Source organism: Saccoglossus kowalevskii, chromosome 5 (genome assembly GCF_978046115.1).
Source record: "Saccoglossus kowalevskii chromosome 5, keSacKowa6.1, whole genome shotgun sequence".
Lineage (NCBI taxonomy): Eukaryota > Metazoa > Hemichordata > Enteropneusta > Harrimaniidae > Saccoglossus > Saccoglossus kowalevskii.
Genome location: NC_140645.1, coordinates 31,832,410 through 31,849,995, shown reverse-complemented (window position 1 = coordinate 31,849,995; position 17,586 = coordinate 31,832,410). Strand labels below are relative to the sequence as shown.

At 34.2% G+C, this 17,586-nt stretch overlaps 1 protein-coding gene across 5 annotated transcripts in view; it reads left to right on the top strand.

Annotated features, from left to right (window-relative positions):
• LOC100372979 (opioid-binding protein/cell adhesion molecule-like) overlaps window positions 1-16,544 on the top strand; it is a 46,341-nt gene extending 29,797 nt beyond the window's left edge. The window contains exons 2-8 of one of the 5 annotated variants that reach the window (XM_085499324.1): window positions 737-945; window positions 2,306-2,423; window positions 2,666-3,103; window positions 5,568-5,624; window positions 8,108-8,149; window positions 11,638-11,733; window positions 16,082-16,544. In XM_085499324.1, coding sequence (XP_085355450.1) covers window positions 737-945; window positions 2,306-2,423; window positions 2,666-3,103; window positions 5,568-5,624; window positions 8,108-8,149; window positions 11,638-11,733; window positions 16,082-16,104 — 983 coding nt within the window. In that variant the 3' untranslated portion in view covers window positions 16,105-16,544. Of the gene's footprint in view, window positions 1-736; window positions 946-2,305; window positions 2,424-2,665; window positions 3,104-5,567; window positions 5,625-8,107; window positions 8,150-11,637; window positions 11,987-16,081 lie in introns of those variants that run through there. The other 4 variants (XM_085499321.1, XM_085499323.1, XM_085499320.1 and 1 more) reach the window with 4 other exon arrangements.
• Window positions 16,545-17,586: the final 1,042 nt, after the last annotated feature.

Genomic DNA, 17,586 nt, shown 5'->3' with positions numbered 1-17,586 from the left:
CACTGGCAAATGTAAGCATGTTTCAAAATCTACAGTCCAGAATTTGTGGCAAAATGACATGAGAGGAAATTTTTTTTACTTGAGTACCGGTAAATCTTTTATTCACTGGATTCTATCCCCCTAAGTCAAAGTCAAATCAATTCTAAAAAGTCAAATCAAAGTCAAATCTGGATTCTAAGTCAAATCAACTAAATTAATTCTCTATTCTACCTGGATTAAGTAATTTATGACGGTTGTTGTATGAGGGCGCTCATTTCTGCAACATCGTTTGGTCTGTATGCTATATATGTAAAGATTCAGTGTTCCCAGAATTGTCTCATTTACATTTCTCTCTTTGGTGTATTTAACTTGAGGGCGCTGACCAGTAGAAACTCTGGGGTAGTAATTTGAGGATATGGGTGTGCAGAACAAAATATATAGGGAAATATACAGGCATTTTAATTTCAGTGCGAATGGGGCAGCTGAGGAAATCCTCTGTTGGTGAGCTGCAGAAGCTTTGAAACATAAAATAAATTTCTCTGTATTGCTCAGTCTACTGTCTTGGCATAATTGTGCACCCACTAACAACTAACATAGAAACAAAACCTCCCTACTTAATTGTCCTGTCATTTTGTTTCATGTACTAGTATGTTTGTTACTTATTCACAAATGTTTTTAAACATTTGCTGTGAAATGCCAAAAACTTGTCTTGTCATATTTAATTATAATTATATCATCATATTTTTATTTTATCCAGTATTGGCCCAAACATGGAATCAAGGTCCATCTGATGTCCAGGTACTTGAAGGTGATGAAGTGACATTAAAATGTAAACTTGATGGTGATGTAACGGCAGGGCTTGAACCAAGATGGGAGAGAACAATATCAGGGACAACTGAATCAGCCCTTATAGCTACTGAGATGGCTGGTTGTACACTTAATGACTGTGAATATGTTATTGATAATGTAAGTGGTTGAGTTTTATGTACAGTAACGCCTCGCTTAGTTGTGCCTCGATAAGTCGTGGTTTCGGTAGTTGGATGGCTCCCAAAATTTCTATTGCTTTGCCAGTAGTTATGAAGTAAAAGAACTGTTTTCTCGCATTGTATATTGGCCATTAATAGGCTGGAGGAGACGCCTGTTGGCTGTCGATTACTGAGATACAATATACAGGGGTATGAAGTCACGACTTTGAGTACTTCTTGATAAAGCTCTATGAAACTCGTTGCAATGAGTTGAATCCATGTGGAAATGGATGCTGCGATGTTGTACAATAAAGAAAACTTGCCATGTGTGTACATGTGCTTTTTATCTCCGCTGTCGACTTTGTCGAGCGAAACTTGTCATACGAGTGATCGTCCCTTTCAACTTTTTACTTTTTCAACTTACCGGTATTCTCAAAAACCAAAAGCCTGAATGCTTCGATACTTAGTGTATATGTACCATGGTACATGTACCTCCCTTAGATTTGTTCATTTCATGATATCTTCAATCACCTAATTTTGATGAATATTTTTGGTGAAAAGTGATATTTTCAAATTATTGCTGAAAACGGCAAGACTGATTGCTTTGATAACTAAACATAATGTTCATTTTCTAATGATATCTTCAGTTCTTTAATTGAAATGTGCCTTGCTTACAACGGAGCTGACACGGTGCTTGTTATCTATCTATGCATAAAAAAAAAACTATCACAAGACCTCTCGGCCACTTTTTTGCTTGGATTCTGACATCCACAACTTAGCAAGGGGCCACTGTATTTTCCATTGCTCACATGCATTAAATTCTTCAAAATCTAACATTTACTTATCTCAAAATCAGCCTTGAACATTTCATCTGAAATTGAAATTATCCTGGATATTACATCAAAATTCAGCAACAAGATCCTGTTTTTTAAACATTGTGGGGAAAGATCATGCACTATGGTGATGCCATCTTGTTTACCTTGATTCATCGGTTGTGATGCCACAAAGTATATTTTGTGGCAGTGGTCGATGACTTTTGGTACTATGGCACTAAGGTATTTCTAGAGGTTGAGGTTTGTCTCATTTTTTTATTGGCAGTCTTGTCTGCAGTTGAATGAAACCTGCCTTGATTTACTGTAATTTTTCTAACAATGAAACTTCATTTCTGTCAATTTGTGTCACCAGTATTAGTATTTTATCTTTTAATCTTTCGAGTACATTTCCATTGACAGAGCTTCGAAAGGGTCTAGACAAGACTCTGTCCAAGTGCCCACAAAAAAAAAATTACTGAGAAACCATTTCACTAAAGGAAATCTGTCAATTTGTTGCTGCTGTAATGAATGTTACTGTTTATTTTATAGATCACAGACTCGTATAATTTAGTATTAACTGATGTAAAACTGGCGGATGAAGGTGAATACAGGTGTGTGGTGTTGAATCTAAATCCACAATCCAAATCAGCGAACTTGGGTGTGTGGGGTAAGTAAAACAATCTTTTATTTGCATAGGTCTCTGGAGTGCACCGAGGAAAGGTCTGGGAGTGGTTTCAAGTAACTTTTAGCTTTCTGGGTGAAATAATGTGATTGAATTGATCACCTTGAAGGGAAATCTATATTTCGAAAAAATTTAGAAATTGAGCCGACTTTTTACCATATGCAAGATTTTGAAAGAGCAGCTCTAATAAAAATGCATGTTAACAAATAATATATTGTTCTTTGTAGTCCTACCCTCAGAAGTATCGATTGATGGCGAGATGGAGATAAGTAAAGAAATGCCTGCACCAGGTGAAAGCATAACAATCAGCAGGACATGCGAAGTTGATGGTGTTGTCCCAAGTGCGACCCTAACATGGGCCTACAAAATATCATCAGTTGCTACTTCAATAGAAGGTGAACTGGACAAAGACTTTGTATCTGGTGATGTTGAGGATGTCCCAGAAGGCGTGAATTACAATGTTGAGGTGAAGAAGTTTTCAGGAGAGTCAGATGGTAAATTTAAAAGCAACAGTACGATCACAGTTACATTTACAGCTGCTGATAACAGTGATGGAAAAGTAGAAGAAAACCTACAAATTGAAGTCCGATGCAAGTCAAAGCAAATAGGTTTAGTAGAAGAGTATGAGAGAGAAAGTAATCCTATTAAAGTTTCAGTCACTGAACGTAAGTACTTCAGTTTGCTCTGTGCTCGCATATTAAGGCGATTACTAACTTAGGAATAAACTTTGAACATAAACTTGGTTGATTGTATTTTGCTTGCCTTGGCAAGATGTTACCCGAAGTACTTCCTGAAATTAAAAATTACATTATTACAATCAATAAATTGATCTAATAGAAGCTCGCATAAACCAATAATTAACATTTGTTGTATACTGGATTATAGAAATCCAACTTGTTATTATATACATGCCTGCTATTTACGTGCATGTGGCCATCCTTTCAAGCATGCCTGCCCTCTAGTGGCCATAATTTGTGAATTGTTGCTGGCTACAGACGAGGGCTGTGTAAAATCTATCAATGAAAGGTCTGTATTTTTCAGCCGTTTCACTGGATATATATCAGGATCTGCATGGAGGGTTTCATTTTCTTAAGCAATTCAATTTGTAAATTTTAAGTCTATTATGCTTTGATATATATTTTAAAATGAAGCCTTTTATGCTGCAAGTGCTTGATAAATCTGGTTAGCTCCCAGGTCAATTCTACAACAACTTGCTTTATTTGAAGCATACATAATGCCTACAGTCATTAACTTCTCACATACTTTTTTAGTCTATGGTATAGTATATATATAGACTTTCAACCTTTGAACACCAAAGTTTGCTCTTTTTCCACATAAAATAGTACGAAAATTTTATTGAAGCTTTTTGAACAAAAAATGAGATTAAAAGAAGTGAAAAATACAGAAACTAATTGAATTTTACCCAAACCAGGGAAAACAAATCAGGTGCTCAAAAGGTGAATGGATCAAATGCAATATTATTCAGAATATCATTTTGAAACTTTCAACCAATCTTAACAAAAACAAGATGGTTTGGTATTTGTATTTGCAGTACTAAATGCTTTTAATTACAGCAGTACTAATTATACTATTATTCAATGGTAATTGCAGTTTTGTCAATACTTGTTTTTGATAACACTTGTCTTGAATTGTTAAGGGCTATTTTTGTGCATGGAATCCAAGGTGGTTAAAATAAAATGCATATCCTCTCTAAAGTGTGGCCAAATCTTGTTTATGCCTGGACACATCTTAGGGACGACGTCAAAAGATCGATGTCGGATAAAAAAACTTAATTCCTTTAGTTTTTTCCAAACCCCCCACTGAAACTTAATTGATAAATATTGGTCATGGTGTCAGACTACATTCACCATTAAATACAAATTGATAATCGACAGTAGTGTTGCATAGCAGTTGGTTGTCGGGTGGGTGTAAAAAGACTTTACAAATGCACCTCATTTGACGCACAGATTTACACTCGAACCAAACCATTTTTTCTGTTTTTTTTCCTTTTTCAGTTATTTCTGTCCATGATTGGATAGAAGAAAAAAAAAAACTAACTACAAATATACCAAGATTTTTTTGACTTCATTAAAAAATAAAATTGTTTTTGTAGGATGGAAACTTTTTGAGGTCAAAACCCCCCACCCCCAAACTAAAGGAAATAAGTTTTTTATCAGACATCAATCTTTTGACGTCGTCCCTTATTCAGAGCAATCTGTTTGAGTATAGCTCTGTCACTAGCATAAACCAAGACTCACAAGAGGTTTAAAGGATGATGGTGCAATGTCCTGTTCGATATAGGACTTGGAGCAACTACGGTACTGTGAAATATTTTATTTTAGGTGGAATTAATTTTCGCTGTAAAGACTTTTGGGATTTTTTGTATCCATTTTATTTTCATTGATTTTTTTTTCTTTGAAGAGTTAAATGTAAAATATAAGAAAAATAGAATATTCACTTGATTTTATTTTTATTCCTTCAGCGAAAATAGTGAAAATTGATTCCAAGCGAAAATAAAGTATTTTACAGTACTCCGCATCTCTTGTTCAAAACTCGCTGCAAGGCTACTTGATATGGGGCTTCATGCCAAGATCTGTTTCTACGCCACTGGTTTGTGATGAATTCATAGCAAGATCTTTGCCAACTAGAGAGGATAATGCATTTGTAGATGAATGAAATAATTAGTAATCAAAAGCTGTGCATGTTATTTGTATTGTGCATGTATCTTGAAATGTCGACCAGCAACCTTAACCAACCACCTCCTCCTCTGGATTCTACCAAAGTTCAGGTCTTGTCATCAGTTATCTGAACTGTGAGGTGAATTGTTTATCCAAACACAGAAATTTGAAATTATCTATCATTTCAACAAATTATTTTACTGTATTGACATCTCCGCTCCCTCTCCACCCAAATAACTGGAAAATGTGAATCCAAGCCATTCCTCAATGTCAAATTGAACTATCCAAACTTCATAAAGTACACCTCAGATTTCAAATTTTATGCCCTTGATTTCGAACTAAAACCGCTACTAGTGATTGGTTATGGTTGCTGGATCAATATTCAGGATAAACGATTACTGTACTCAGTTTTAAATTACTTACGAAAGATTAGATTTTAACTTCTAAACAGGGGAGGTTATAGCATTGACAACGACATTGCCTGCAGTAAAGAAAACAAGAATCCCTGGTATGATTTAACATGCTACCATCTCCATTTTGTTGTGCAATGCAGTGCAGCAAGAATACATTTCGAGTTGCGGTGGTAGCATCAATATTCATTTTATCACTGTTCATTACTTTTCTTATTTCTCCAGTATCATGTGTAAGCATGTGAGGCAATATGGTACTGTGAAATACTTTATTTTCGCTGGAATTAATTTTCGCTGAAAAGGCTTTTTGGGCCTTTTGCTTGGAAGTTATTTTCACTGATTTTAATGAGTTTAATGTGAAATATAGGAAAAAAAGTATATTCGCTGGATTTTATTTTCACGGAATCATCTCTTCAGCGAAAATAGCGAAAATAAATTCCAAGCGAAAATAAAGTATTCTACAGTAGTTGATTTATACTGGTCTTTCACTACAATTTGTTGGTAAAATTTTTGTAGCTTCCCAAATGGTCTCTAATTCTTGGCAGTTTGATTTTAAGGACGGTAGTCGTCGCGCCACACGTGCGCGAGATATATGGGTCTCATATAAACAAAGATGGCGACTTTGACGCAAATGTTGCACAGCGCGACGACTGCCGTAGGTTGAAGCTCTAATCACTTTTACTTGCTAATGTTTGTGTATATTGCCTCAAAAACCATGTCTATTTACTTGTGCAAGTCTTGTTCACACCTTAGTTTCACAACCAATAGTAAAATACACTCGAAATAGGCTTTTTAGAGCATACTTGCTCATTCAGCCAAACTGAAAAATTTACTTTCAATATAAAGGTGACACAATTCTGAAGAAAGGCCAGATGAGAGCTGCCAGAACATTGTTTTGCATAGGTCAGATGTAGTTTGGGTGTGACGTACACCATGTATATATTTTAAAAAGTGGAGCCTCAACCTACCTTACAATCTAATTGTTTTAATAAAACATTTTCACAAATTAAATACATTGCGACATTGTCAAACTGTAAGGCGACCATTGCCCCCTCACCCCTGCCAACCAAATGCCTCACATGCAGCTTGATGTATGTTGACGTTGTTTCTTGCTTCACTGTATGTGACAAGTGCTTGTAGTAGACTTTTGAATCCATCATTGCACATAAAACTCGGTCAAGCCTACAAAACATCTGTTAAATGAAATGCAATACCAGTCATATGTGCAAAAGATTATTAGTACTTGGCTTAAGATGCCACTAAATCTAGCATTGAGACAAATTTACATTACATTGTAGAATTGCGCCAAACGTGCGCTTTCTGATCCAATATTTGACGTTGTTTGGTTTACGTTAACATATACTTATAGTAAATATTCCTCGAACTCTCAAGAATTACCATTTTGAGTTGATATCACATTCGCAAATTTATTACAGTACTTAATATTTGTCACTGACTTGGCCTTTGCCTTACAACGCAGTAAAATTGTGCTCTGCATTGCTATGGTCCTGGTCATCAGTTTCTTTCAGTGGTAGTTTTATTTGCAAAGTGATTAGGCTTTCTACAAGTGCTTGTCATTGTTACATTTCAAATGGAGATGTCATGGTCGGTGTATCACCAATGTCATTAATAGCATGTGAAAACACATTAAACTGCATTACATTAGCCCTAATCAATGATATAAAACATGTTTTTGTTCATAAATATGTTAAATTTGCCATTTATTTTTATTTGAGACGTTAAAGATGGATTTATCCATTTCAAGTGTTCGGAAATACTTAACAGTACAGAATTTGAACAGTTGGCCCATCGTGCATCCCTTTCTACCTCTTGTTATATGCCAAAATTTGTATAATTTCTGCCGATGTCAACTTGTGATAATTGGATTGCATTCATTGGGGACACTGACTTGCTTTTCTGAAGATACCAATGAAATATGCACCGATACCAAATTGTCATTTCCACACAATAATTTATTTCTTGCAAAGGTCTTCAACAAATAAACTAAATTAAATGTGAAAGGCTTTTATTTGGTGATGTGTCGTTGCTGTACTTTTTACTGAGAAGTTTCATTTGAATGACGATTCTTTGAAGTCTCTCAAATATCTGGCAAATTTAAGTTTCCAGTTTTAATGAGCGTTGCATGAAACGGAACATTTTCTTTAAAAGAAATGTATTCTTCATATCATTCAAAAGTCAATTGTGTTGGATGCAAAATACGGGTGTAAACGCTGTCATAGGCTAATCACAGGGAAACTGAATATGTCACATGCTTTTCCACCCACAATGCTTCATTCAATATGGCTACCTCATTGCAGTAAATCAAAGTCATTATCATAGCAAGAGCAATTATTTAGCAAGGAAATCATCATTGCATTCATATGCTTGAAAATAAATATTGGGGCAGAAGTGGCCATATTGGATGTTTGATTTAAAAAGGGTAGTATCAATGGTCAAACATCTCAATGGAACTAACGTCACATGTTCAACTATAAACTAAAACAATATTGCATGTTACACTGTTATTTCCCAACTACTTGATTTTATTATACACTGCATGTTTTTTCCTCCCTATCTCTAGGTTATGCTGAGCCGACAGACAAACCTGGTTCGACAACTAAAGGTTGGGGTAGTAACTAAATAGAATAATTATTGATGTGTTCTTTTTGATGATGCTATCAAATCTATATCAGTATTAGTTATACTAGTGTACTTTTGATGGTACATGCATGTCTACATATACTCATCCAAGCTTTAACTTCATGGTATTTCTTTTTTAAAAAGAAATGCAGTTTGTCCCCTGTGTTGTTGGCTCAATGATGTAGATCATGACTGGAAGAAAACTTGTAATAATTTAACCAGTACAAAATGATATTTGCTATATTAAAAGTACACCTAATAGAAGTTTACATAAACCAGAAAATGCATTTGTTTGCTTGATGATTGAAATAAATTATTTTGGCCATTGACTTGCACCTCATTTAACCTCAAATGCATGGAACTGTAAGCAATTTTCATTAAATTGAAGTGCATGTACATTATGCAAGTGCCAATAATTAGTCTGTGATGAGAACTCGCTGACGATGTGCGAAATCAAGACTTGTCACCAGTGATTTGGCTTGACAAGTTTTAGTAGCAATTACCTAGTAACTTTGAATTTCAGTCTACTGCATTCAGCCAACTTAACACCAGGTGGTGATGATTGCATTTGTTGCAGTTGTTAATTATAAATTAAGTGACAAAGCTTACTGTTTTAATTTATCCTTGCACTTTGTATGTATTTGCAATCATTTCATTCACTGTATCACTTCATTGTCTATCGCTGTTATTTTGTTTTCAAAACCACCTATATCAAACCAATACATCTGAACATACATGTGGCACACCCTTGTTAGTTCCCTCCTGTCCGTCCTCGCCACAAAATAACCCACTTGTCTTCTACAAATGAAGCTGGTAATGAACCGGAGTGCTGTACACTAAACAATATTTTCTAACTCTTGATAGCGTGCTCACTTCTTTCTACATCTTTCCTTTTCTAGTCTTTACATCTATTCTAACAACTTAAATCTTTCTTTCCAATCTAATCCTCTTTCTTTCCGACTTTATTACACAATTCCTTCATAATAACAGCCCTTTCCAGTTATATTTCATTTCTTGGTTCTTGTTTTAAATCGATCCTCATCCCCAATTTTTCCTAATTTTGATATATATGAAGTCAATTTCTAAATTGAATACTAATTCTACTTTTTAATATCATGGAGAACAGAATCCTGCATTCCTGGAAGCAGATACATTTTTTTATGCAAACAAATTCATTTTTCATAATACTTGTTTAGTCTATATATCTGCACATTTATTCTGTGTTCAGTTTCTACGGCCTTCTCAATATTTTAAATTTCTCTAATCTTAATTGCTAATTTTTGCTTTTTTTTATTGCAATTTCATAACACGTAAACAGTACACTTGATAACCCAGCTGTCGTTGGTAACTAAACACACACCAATATCATGCAAATCTTTTATAACACAATCTCAAGCAATGTTGAATTATCACACTGGCCTAGCTATATAAAAATAATTTCTTAAAGCCACAACCATGTGATTGTTTCCCGTTTCAACAAGAGGGGAAGTTTTTCTCCTATAACGCTTATCCTGACTATGAAGCACTAAATTGGTGGCTCGCTTATCTGGCAAGATTTGCATGGAGATGCTGCTGCTGTACAGTTCTAGCTTTCAAATGACTGTATTATCTGCCATTGAATTGTACTTAATAATTGAATCATATCATGCGTGTTGGCAGAATTTACGTAAACATGAATGGGTTATAGCAGTTCTACAATTAGTTAAAATGTTCTTTATACAGGTTGTCCAAATTATAAATATGTATTAAAGCAAAGAAATTTTTTGTTCAGTTTCTAATGGTCTTTTATACTTTAGTTTGGAAATACTATAAATTAAAAATGAAACTGAAAAGTGGAGGGGGCCTTCTTTCTATTGCAACAGTTTATACATTTTTCTTTAATTTTCTTAAATTAGACCTAAATAAAGATGTTTTACCATTGGCGTCACATCTTAACCAACATTTCTGGAAAATATAATTCAGGTTAATCGTGTGAAAGATGACTATAAAGGACTTTGTACATTTCAGTACTCCCATGATGCATAAGGTGTGAATATTGGAGGGGGAGTTTACTGCTTAAGAATAGGAATAGCATTCACACGAGATGCATCATGGAGTACTGTCAAGTTGTAGGAAATTCACATTAATACCTACAAATCGACCTGTAACCTGTAGTATAATCTAAATTATATTTTCAGTCATCCACAATCACTTGCACAGTGCAGACTTGGTTTCAATTTCTTTGACATTGATTTCTATAACTTTCATGTTTACGCAAGTTCTATAGTGTATTAAAGGTACCTTTCATTACAACATAATTTGGTTGTCTGAGGTATGTTCTGATCACTCTATGTACATATCAAACACTTAGTGTGGTGTACTTACCTTCGGACTACCAACATGCTGTGTTCTGATAACAATAGTTTATTCTCAGCCTTGTACTTAGTATAGCAGTTCAATCTCATTCCAGGGTTGCATTATTTTGGCATCTATTGGAAGCTACAGTATATTCAAACTATTCAAATTTTCAGTTTCAAATTCCGGATCAATTGGAAAACAGATTTTGGCAGCTACTTGTGAAAATATTTTGTCTTGGAATGTTTATTTCTATTTATTTTTATTGACTTTCAAACTATTTAAATTGCAAGGAGCCAGATTATTGACGAGACTCGATAATTTTTTTGTAAATTGTATGTATGTAAATTTTAAGACTAACTTCTGTGCAGCAGACCCTTAAGACTTTCTCAAATTGATAATGTTCAAATTTTTTTGTCGAGCGGAGCTTATCATATGAGTGATTGTCCGTCGTCCGTGTCAATGTTTTACTTTTTCGACTTCTTCTTGAAAACTACAAGCCTGAATGCTTTGATACTTGGTGTATATGTACCTTGGGTAGACCTCTCCTAGATTTGTTCATTTCATGTTGATATCTTCAATTCTCTAATTTTGGTTAATATTTTTGTCATTTTTGGTAAAAAGTGATATTTTCGACTTCTTGTTAAAAACAGCAAGTCTGATTGCTTTGATATTAGATATATAGGTACTACATGTGGACCTCTCAGATTTGTTCATTTCGTGATATGTTCAATTCTCTAATTTTGGTGAATATTTTTGGTAAAAAGTGATATTTTCTTCATGTTAAAAACCACAATCATTTATGGTTAAAAATTATATTTTTGAATTCTTGTTGAAAACAGCAAGTCCCATTGCATTGATACTATGCATATTGTTCATTTTCTAATGATATCTTCAGTTCTTTAATTGTAATGTTCATTGCTAACAGCGGAGCTATCTCAGCCAAGAGGCTGCTTGTTTAGGAATCTAATTCTGATTACTCTATTGTCACAATTTTATACAAAGTAAAGTGTATACAACTTGACAAATATTTTTCTAAGAGTGTTAATATTGCATGTGCTGAGAGTAAACTAGTTTATCAGGTTTTGCTGCATTTCCTAACTTGTTCTAATGCCATGTTGTCTGTCATTCTCGTAGAAAAAGAACCCATGTCTGGCGCAAATACTGGAGGTGGATGCACATCTGGATGTGTAACTGGAATTGTGGTGGCACTGCTTCTTGTTCTCATAATAGGTGTGATAGTTGTAGTTATTTTTGTTTTGAGAAATAGAAAAGCGAAGAATGCAAAGCAAGACGTTTCGAAGGATAAAAAGGGTAACGTGATGGTATTTGCTACATGTAAATGTATGTCTCCATTTTCACAAGGCCCATGACTGCCTGACAAAAAGTTTTTTCTACTTTCTCTGGTTCATGGTCCATCACGGCTTGAAAAAAAATAATATACACATTATATTAATAAACTAACACAATTGAGATCTATCTGAAATTTAAAGAGAAACTATTAATTTATTGAAAGCAACGTTGAACATTTATTTCAAACTTGTGTTTCATGTTATTACCCATAAACGTTTGTGGTTTGTACTTCCTGACTGAGAGGGGTCCATTGTGGAAGCATAATTTTCTCCATTTATTTTGGATTTCTTCTCCAAATCAATTGTATAAAAGTTGCCATATACTGCATACTTGGTACAAAAAAACTTAATTGGCATTGTAGAAAGATTTAATGATTTGTCTTAATGTTTCGGTCAACAATATTTGAATCGCTGAGAAAGTAAGCCTACAAGCCTGACATATTCGGCAATTACTGTAATTTGTACAGCATTCTGACAATTCATCCCCATAAACTTTTATCGACGAGCTACATTTTGTTAGTTTGTTTGTTATCTTAGTTTGAAACACTGTCATAAAGTTTGCATCCTTAATTGCAGAGTGTTGAAATGAATTTGAATTTCGAGCAAAGAAAATTGAAACCAAAAAAAATGGTTCGACTTCAAACTATCGGCCTGGTAAAAATTAATACTTCAAAAGTTGATAGGATCTAACTTCTATGTTAAAACCTCGATGAAAACTGACAGTAGAAATCATACAGTATGGTTAATGCAAGGTTTTTCAATTATGCATGGGTTACAGGAAGTGTTTACTAAAGTACAAATTTTAACCGATCGGAAGTTGGGTATTGTTTGCTGAATGCACCTAATCAATAACAATGTAATGGATACATATGAACACATCGTTAATATTGCATGAATGGTTTTGTGATTGAACCTGTGGTGGACCATAGCCAAGGTGAACCTTGTAACTATTAAATGACACATCTCATATTAAATAGTAAACCATCATTTCATCACTTGTACCTTCAACTGTTAACTCTGGGGTTACAAGTATGGAATTCACTATTGTCTCGCCATGTTTAGGTCCATGTAACATTTAGGGACGTTATTGTAATTCAAAACATATGCACAGTTGATGTAATCTTTGTTTTAGGGCATTGTTGAAGGTGATTTCAATTTTATGTTAAGATTACATATACTGTGCAAATGTCGCTTATAAAAAATTTTTATCGCAAATTTGAATGGACTGTGATGGCAGATATTTTTACATTCAGTAATTCCCGTTGAACTTGGCTATAGTTTTGTGAATTATGTCTAGAATTGATTATGGTATTATTGCTACATCTCTCCTAAGCTTTCTCTGTCAAGAAGATTACTAGTTTCAAGTCGACACAATACTTGATGCAATTGTTTGCCTATATCGGATAATCGCACTTTGCTAACAAAAGTAAAATTGAGAGGCATCTAAATATCCTAAGTGATGTGAATTCCATCTTGTGCTTGTATTATTCTAACCTTGCATTACTTCACTAACACATCTACCAATGTCTGTCTTTGTAATTCATTGTTTCTGCTTATCAGCTCTAAGTCTCTATTCAGCACAGTACCTCTTTAAATTTTAGTAATATATGTTTTTGGTACACAAGTTCATTTTCTAAATGTATCCCATAATATACATTGGAACTTGTGAGAACGGTCATCTTGACAACCTGACCTGTGTAATCGATATAAGTGTGATTCAGTAATAATCTTGCTGCATCTGATTAGAATTGGTCATAAGTACTGCCTATATTTCAATTACACCTGTAAAATCATACCTACCGGGGGTAGTTAAATTTGAAGTAGTGTTATATTTCAGGGGTCGAAATACTCTGGTGCACACTGCATTAGGCACATAGATTATCAGCTAGTGCAAGTAAACTCAAAATATAATGTGCACGCTGTGCATGCAGAAATTAACACCACATTTTCTCATTATATTCACTAAGCCTAAATTAAGTTCAACCAACATTAGGAAACAAGTAAAAAAAAAAACCAATTCTTTCGTGATCACATCAATCGAGAACCTGTAAATTTTATTTAAACTTTAAAAGAGTAGTGCATTTCACAACAAGTTAGTGCAGGTAAATTTCAAATTCAACATGCACACTATGCATGCAGGGAAAAAATTCCATTTCAATCCCTGTATTTGGCGAATCAATATCAGTGATGCGCAAGACCATAAATTATTATGAATTTAAGCTTACAAATGTTGGTGAAATGCATGCATCAAATTCTGTGCCATATACAAGTCAGGGAAGCAATTTTTATTGTTGCATCACTTGACTGGCGCCTGCAAAATTATCTATCGTGGGTGTTTAACATCAGATGCCATAAACCAATCTAAGAAATCATTCTCCCTAATAATTCCCTTGCAACGTTGCCATATTTTAAGAAACTTAGTCGGCAGTGTTTATTGTAACTAAGGAACACTACTTTGTATATCAAAATTATTTGGAGTGTGCTTAAGTTTGTGATCAAATAAAATAATTCAGTTTCCCAATGTAGAATATTCAGTAATTTACCATATTCATATTTTATGCAATCTGTCAGTTTATTTCGGGCACAAGTACATACATGTTTTGTGTGTCCTATGTTGATAACAAATTTTAACTCTGCATTGCTGAACAGGCTGATACATTGTAGTATACTAGTTGGTGTAAATTTTATGACGCAAGATGTTAATACTGTAATTACCTCAAATAACCTAGAAATGTATGTTTAGGTATTCCATTGTGTAAATACAGTATGTGTATAGACCACCTAACAGATACTAAATAAGAATGATTAGCCTTGTATGCATGATCATGCACGTTTCACTGAGCCATTCTTTTTCTGGGCAGAAATCTATTCTGATTTTCTTTTCTTTCAAAAATTCATCTGCAATATTTTAGACATACATGTACGTGTTGCATCTAGCAATGCAAGTTCCTGCAACTATCAGAACGTGATCCAGTTTGTCATTCTCTTTTGTATCCTTGTTACTGGAGTAGGAAAGTTTGTTGTGCAGATCTTTAGCAAAGTAGATTCTGTCAACCTTCTAGAAAGACTTGTGGCACATAAATCACATGATGAATGAAATTCCTACCAAATCTGCTGAGTTAGTAGCACAGGAGTTTGTTTTAATGTTTCTATCTTACAAAAGTCGTATTTTTAATGGTACAGTACATGCAGCAGCGAGTTTACATATACTAAAACAGAGCAATTGTTGTATGGTGGGCTTTTGACCAGGTTTGTTTGATTGCCAGTAGTACCATATTTGCTTGATGGGAAGTGCCTCTCACAGAAGAAATGTTGTATTGGTATACTAGATCATTCATTGAAAATTCAACTTATTTTGGCAGTGACAGCACTGTGCTACTAATAAAGCAAATAATTATTTGAAACTTGGACTCAATCGTACATGCAGTTTTGTCCCTTGGTGCTAAGAGAAACTGCAAAGACAAAATTAGACAGAAATTGGGTGGTCCAACACATGGATTTTTTTTTTTTTTGGCTAAATGGCAAGAATAATTCTACTGAACCTTCGAGTGTTCTTTTGCTTGTTAAGATTTTCAAATTGTATTGCCGATAAGTCTGTTTCAGTGACCCACAGTCGTAAATTTTACTAATTTAAAGGTTTGAGTTCATGGATTTCATTGTCAATCTATTCACGTCCGATTTTTATTAGCTTTTCCACTGCAGTAGAGTAATGCTACAAATCAGTTTTCATCCATGAAGACTGCTGAGGGCACTTCATAACTCGTACCAATTCACATCGTAGCCGAATTAGTAGTACTTGATACTGCTTCAAGAGTCTAGACAACATTGCCACTACTCGGGTTTTTACATCTCAATGCAATCAAACAGTACTACTCAACACATTTGTCAGCTTTAAGTTCATTAAATTTGACTTTTTGGTGTGTATCTAGTTAGTAATTTGATTTTAGAACTAAAGTAACTGTCATTTTTTTTTTTCACAAATTCCTTGCAGCAAAATGTTTAATGTATGCATTTGTTTTCCTACTTTAAAGCAGGGAAGTCGTCACTTGCGCATGCGTTAGTTGGCCATTGTTTGATGGCCATTGGCCGTGTCATTAATTACAAGTGTCTACCCATGAGCCTTTGTGTTATCTCACCTGGGACTCAATTCTGCACATGTGCAGGTGATGACCCTCTAGCTTTAGACTAAATTTGATGGTGCTAATTTTTTCTTTTTATTCTCTTCACAGATCCAGCACCAGTCAATGTCTGAATAAACAGTTTTTTTTTTTTTTTTTAATCTGCTTGGTGTTGTAAAGTTACAAGTTAACTGATGTGTTTTCAAGTAATGGATCCAACTAACTAATCGAAGTGCAGGGATTTTACTAATGTTTTACATCATTTGCATATCGACAGTCATTATAATATGTAAATAGATGTGATATTTCAGTCGTATTTGTCAACTGTAAAACGAAAATGTTGGATTTTATAGTTTGTCAATGGGATTGAACATTGGTAGTTCCTTGCTTCAGTACCAGACCATACCACCCCTATGTAAAATGGAATAGTTCTGTAATCTTCACTGAAAATCAAAGATCGTAAACTAAGAATGGGTTTGACACTAGTTTGAAGAATTTTATAAAGTACATCTCGTATGACAAGCAACGAACCTATGCAAAACTGAATGGCGATAATACAACATGTCATCCTTTATATTGGTAGTTTACTATCGTCTTTAACAACATATAATAAGGAGATTTCTCATTTGAAAATGTCATCACTTCGATATGGTTGTAATTGATGTGATGTAACTAAAGACAAATCATTCTTTACCTTGATTGACTTCTAATATACAGGACCAAGTTATTTTATGTAGGGACGTAGGTTATCTAATATGGTGATGGGTTAATTAACTGTAACTGCCAACGTTGGCCAGACTTTTCGTGTTGGTTAGTGTTAATGTAAATCTGTGCCTGCCGAGGTATTAAGTGATCCTACTGGTATCCAAATGATAAATTCTTTGATTGGTCAATTAGCTTGGACATGAAGTTACTTTTAACATTACGTGTTTGTTGTAACCTTAGTCTTAACTTGTATCAATTGAGCAGTATTGTGACATTGTCAGAATGCTTTTCAACATAGGACATCATTAGAATGTTGCAGTATCATCAGCACTTCCGATTTTTCAAAACAAAACTATAATTTCCGCCTTCAACCAATTAGAGTGTTCATTTCTTGAGTACAATTTGTTTCCTTGAGCTTTCCTCTAAACAAATTCACGCTATGTAAATTGAACCAATCCATCCATCACAAATCACTGTATAAAAGGCTGGAATTTGTGTACATAGAACTTATTCCGCTTGCTAATTTATTTCAGAGGAAACTACTTTAATTATGTAAATTACCTTATTTTTGTACTTTACCATAAAACGTAAAAATTAGCGCAATTCTGTGAACTAATAAGGTAATTAGCATAATATTTTTTAACCGGAGAATATTTAGATTCATTTTAGTTTTCTTCCCATCATTTTTGCTGCTCTACCCTCCTACAAAAGTAGAATCACCTCAATACACATAGATCATAAACCTGCGAAATCAAGTAGAATATTCCATTTGAAGAAAGGGTTGGAATTAAACCAGTAGATGTATATTTTGAGCTTTTACGTAATTTCTTAGTTGCCGTTGTATATGTATATTAGCTTCGTTTTTCGTATTCTCGTGTTTTGAGGTCATAAAATTTAAAGTTTTTTAAAAA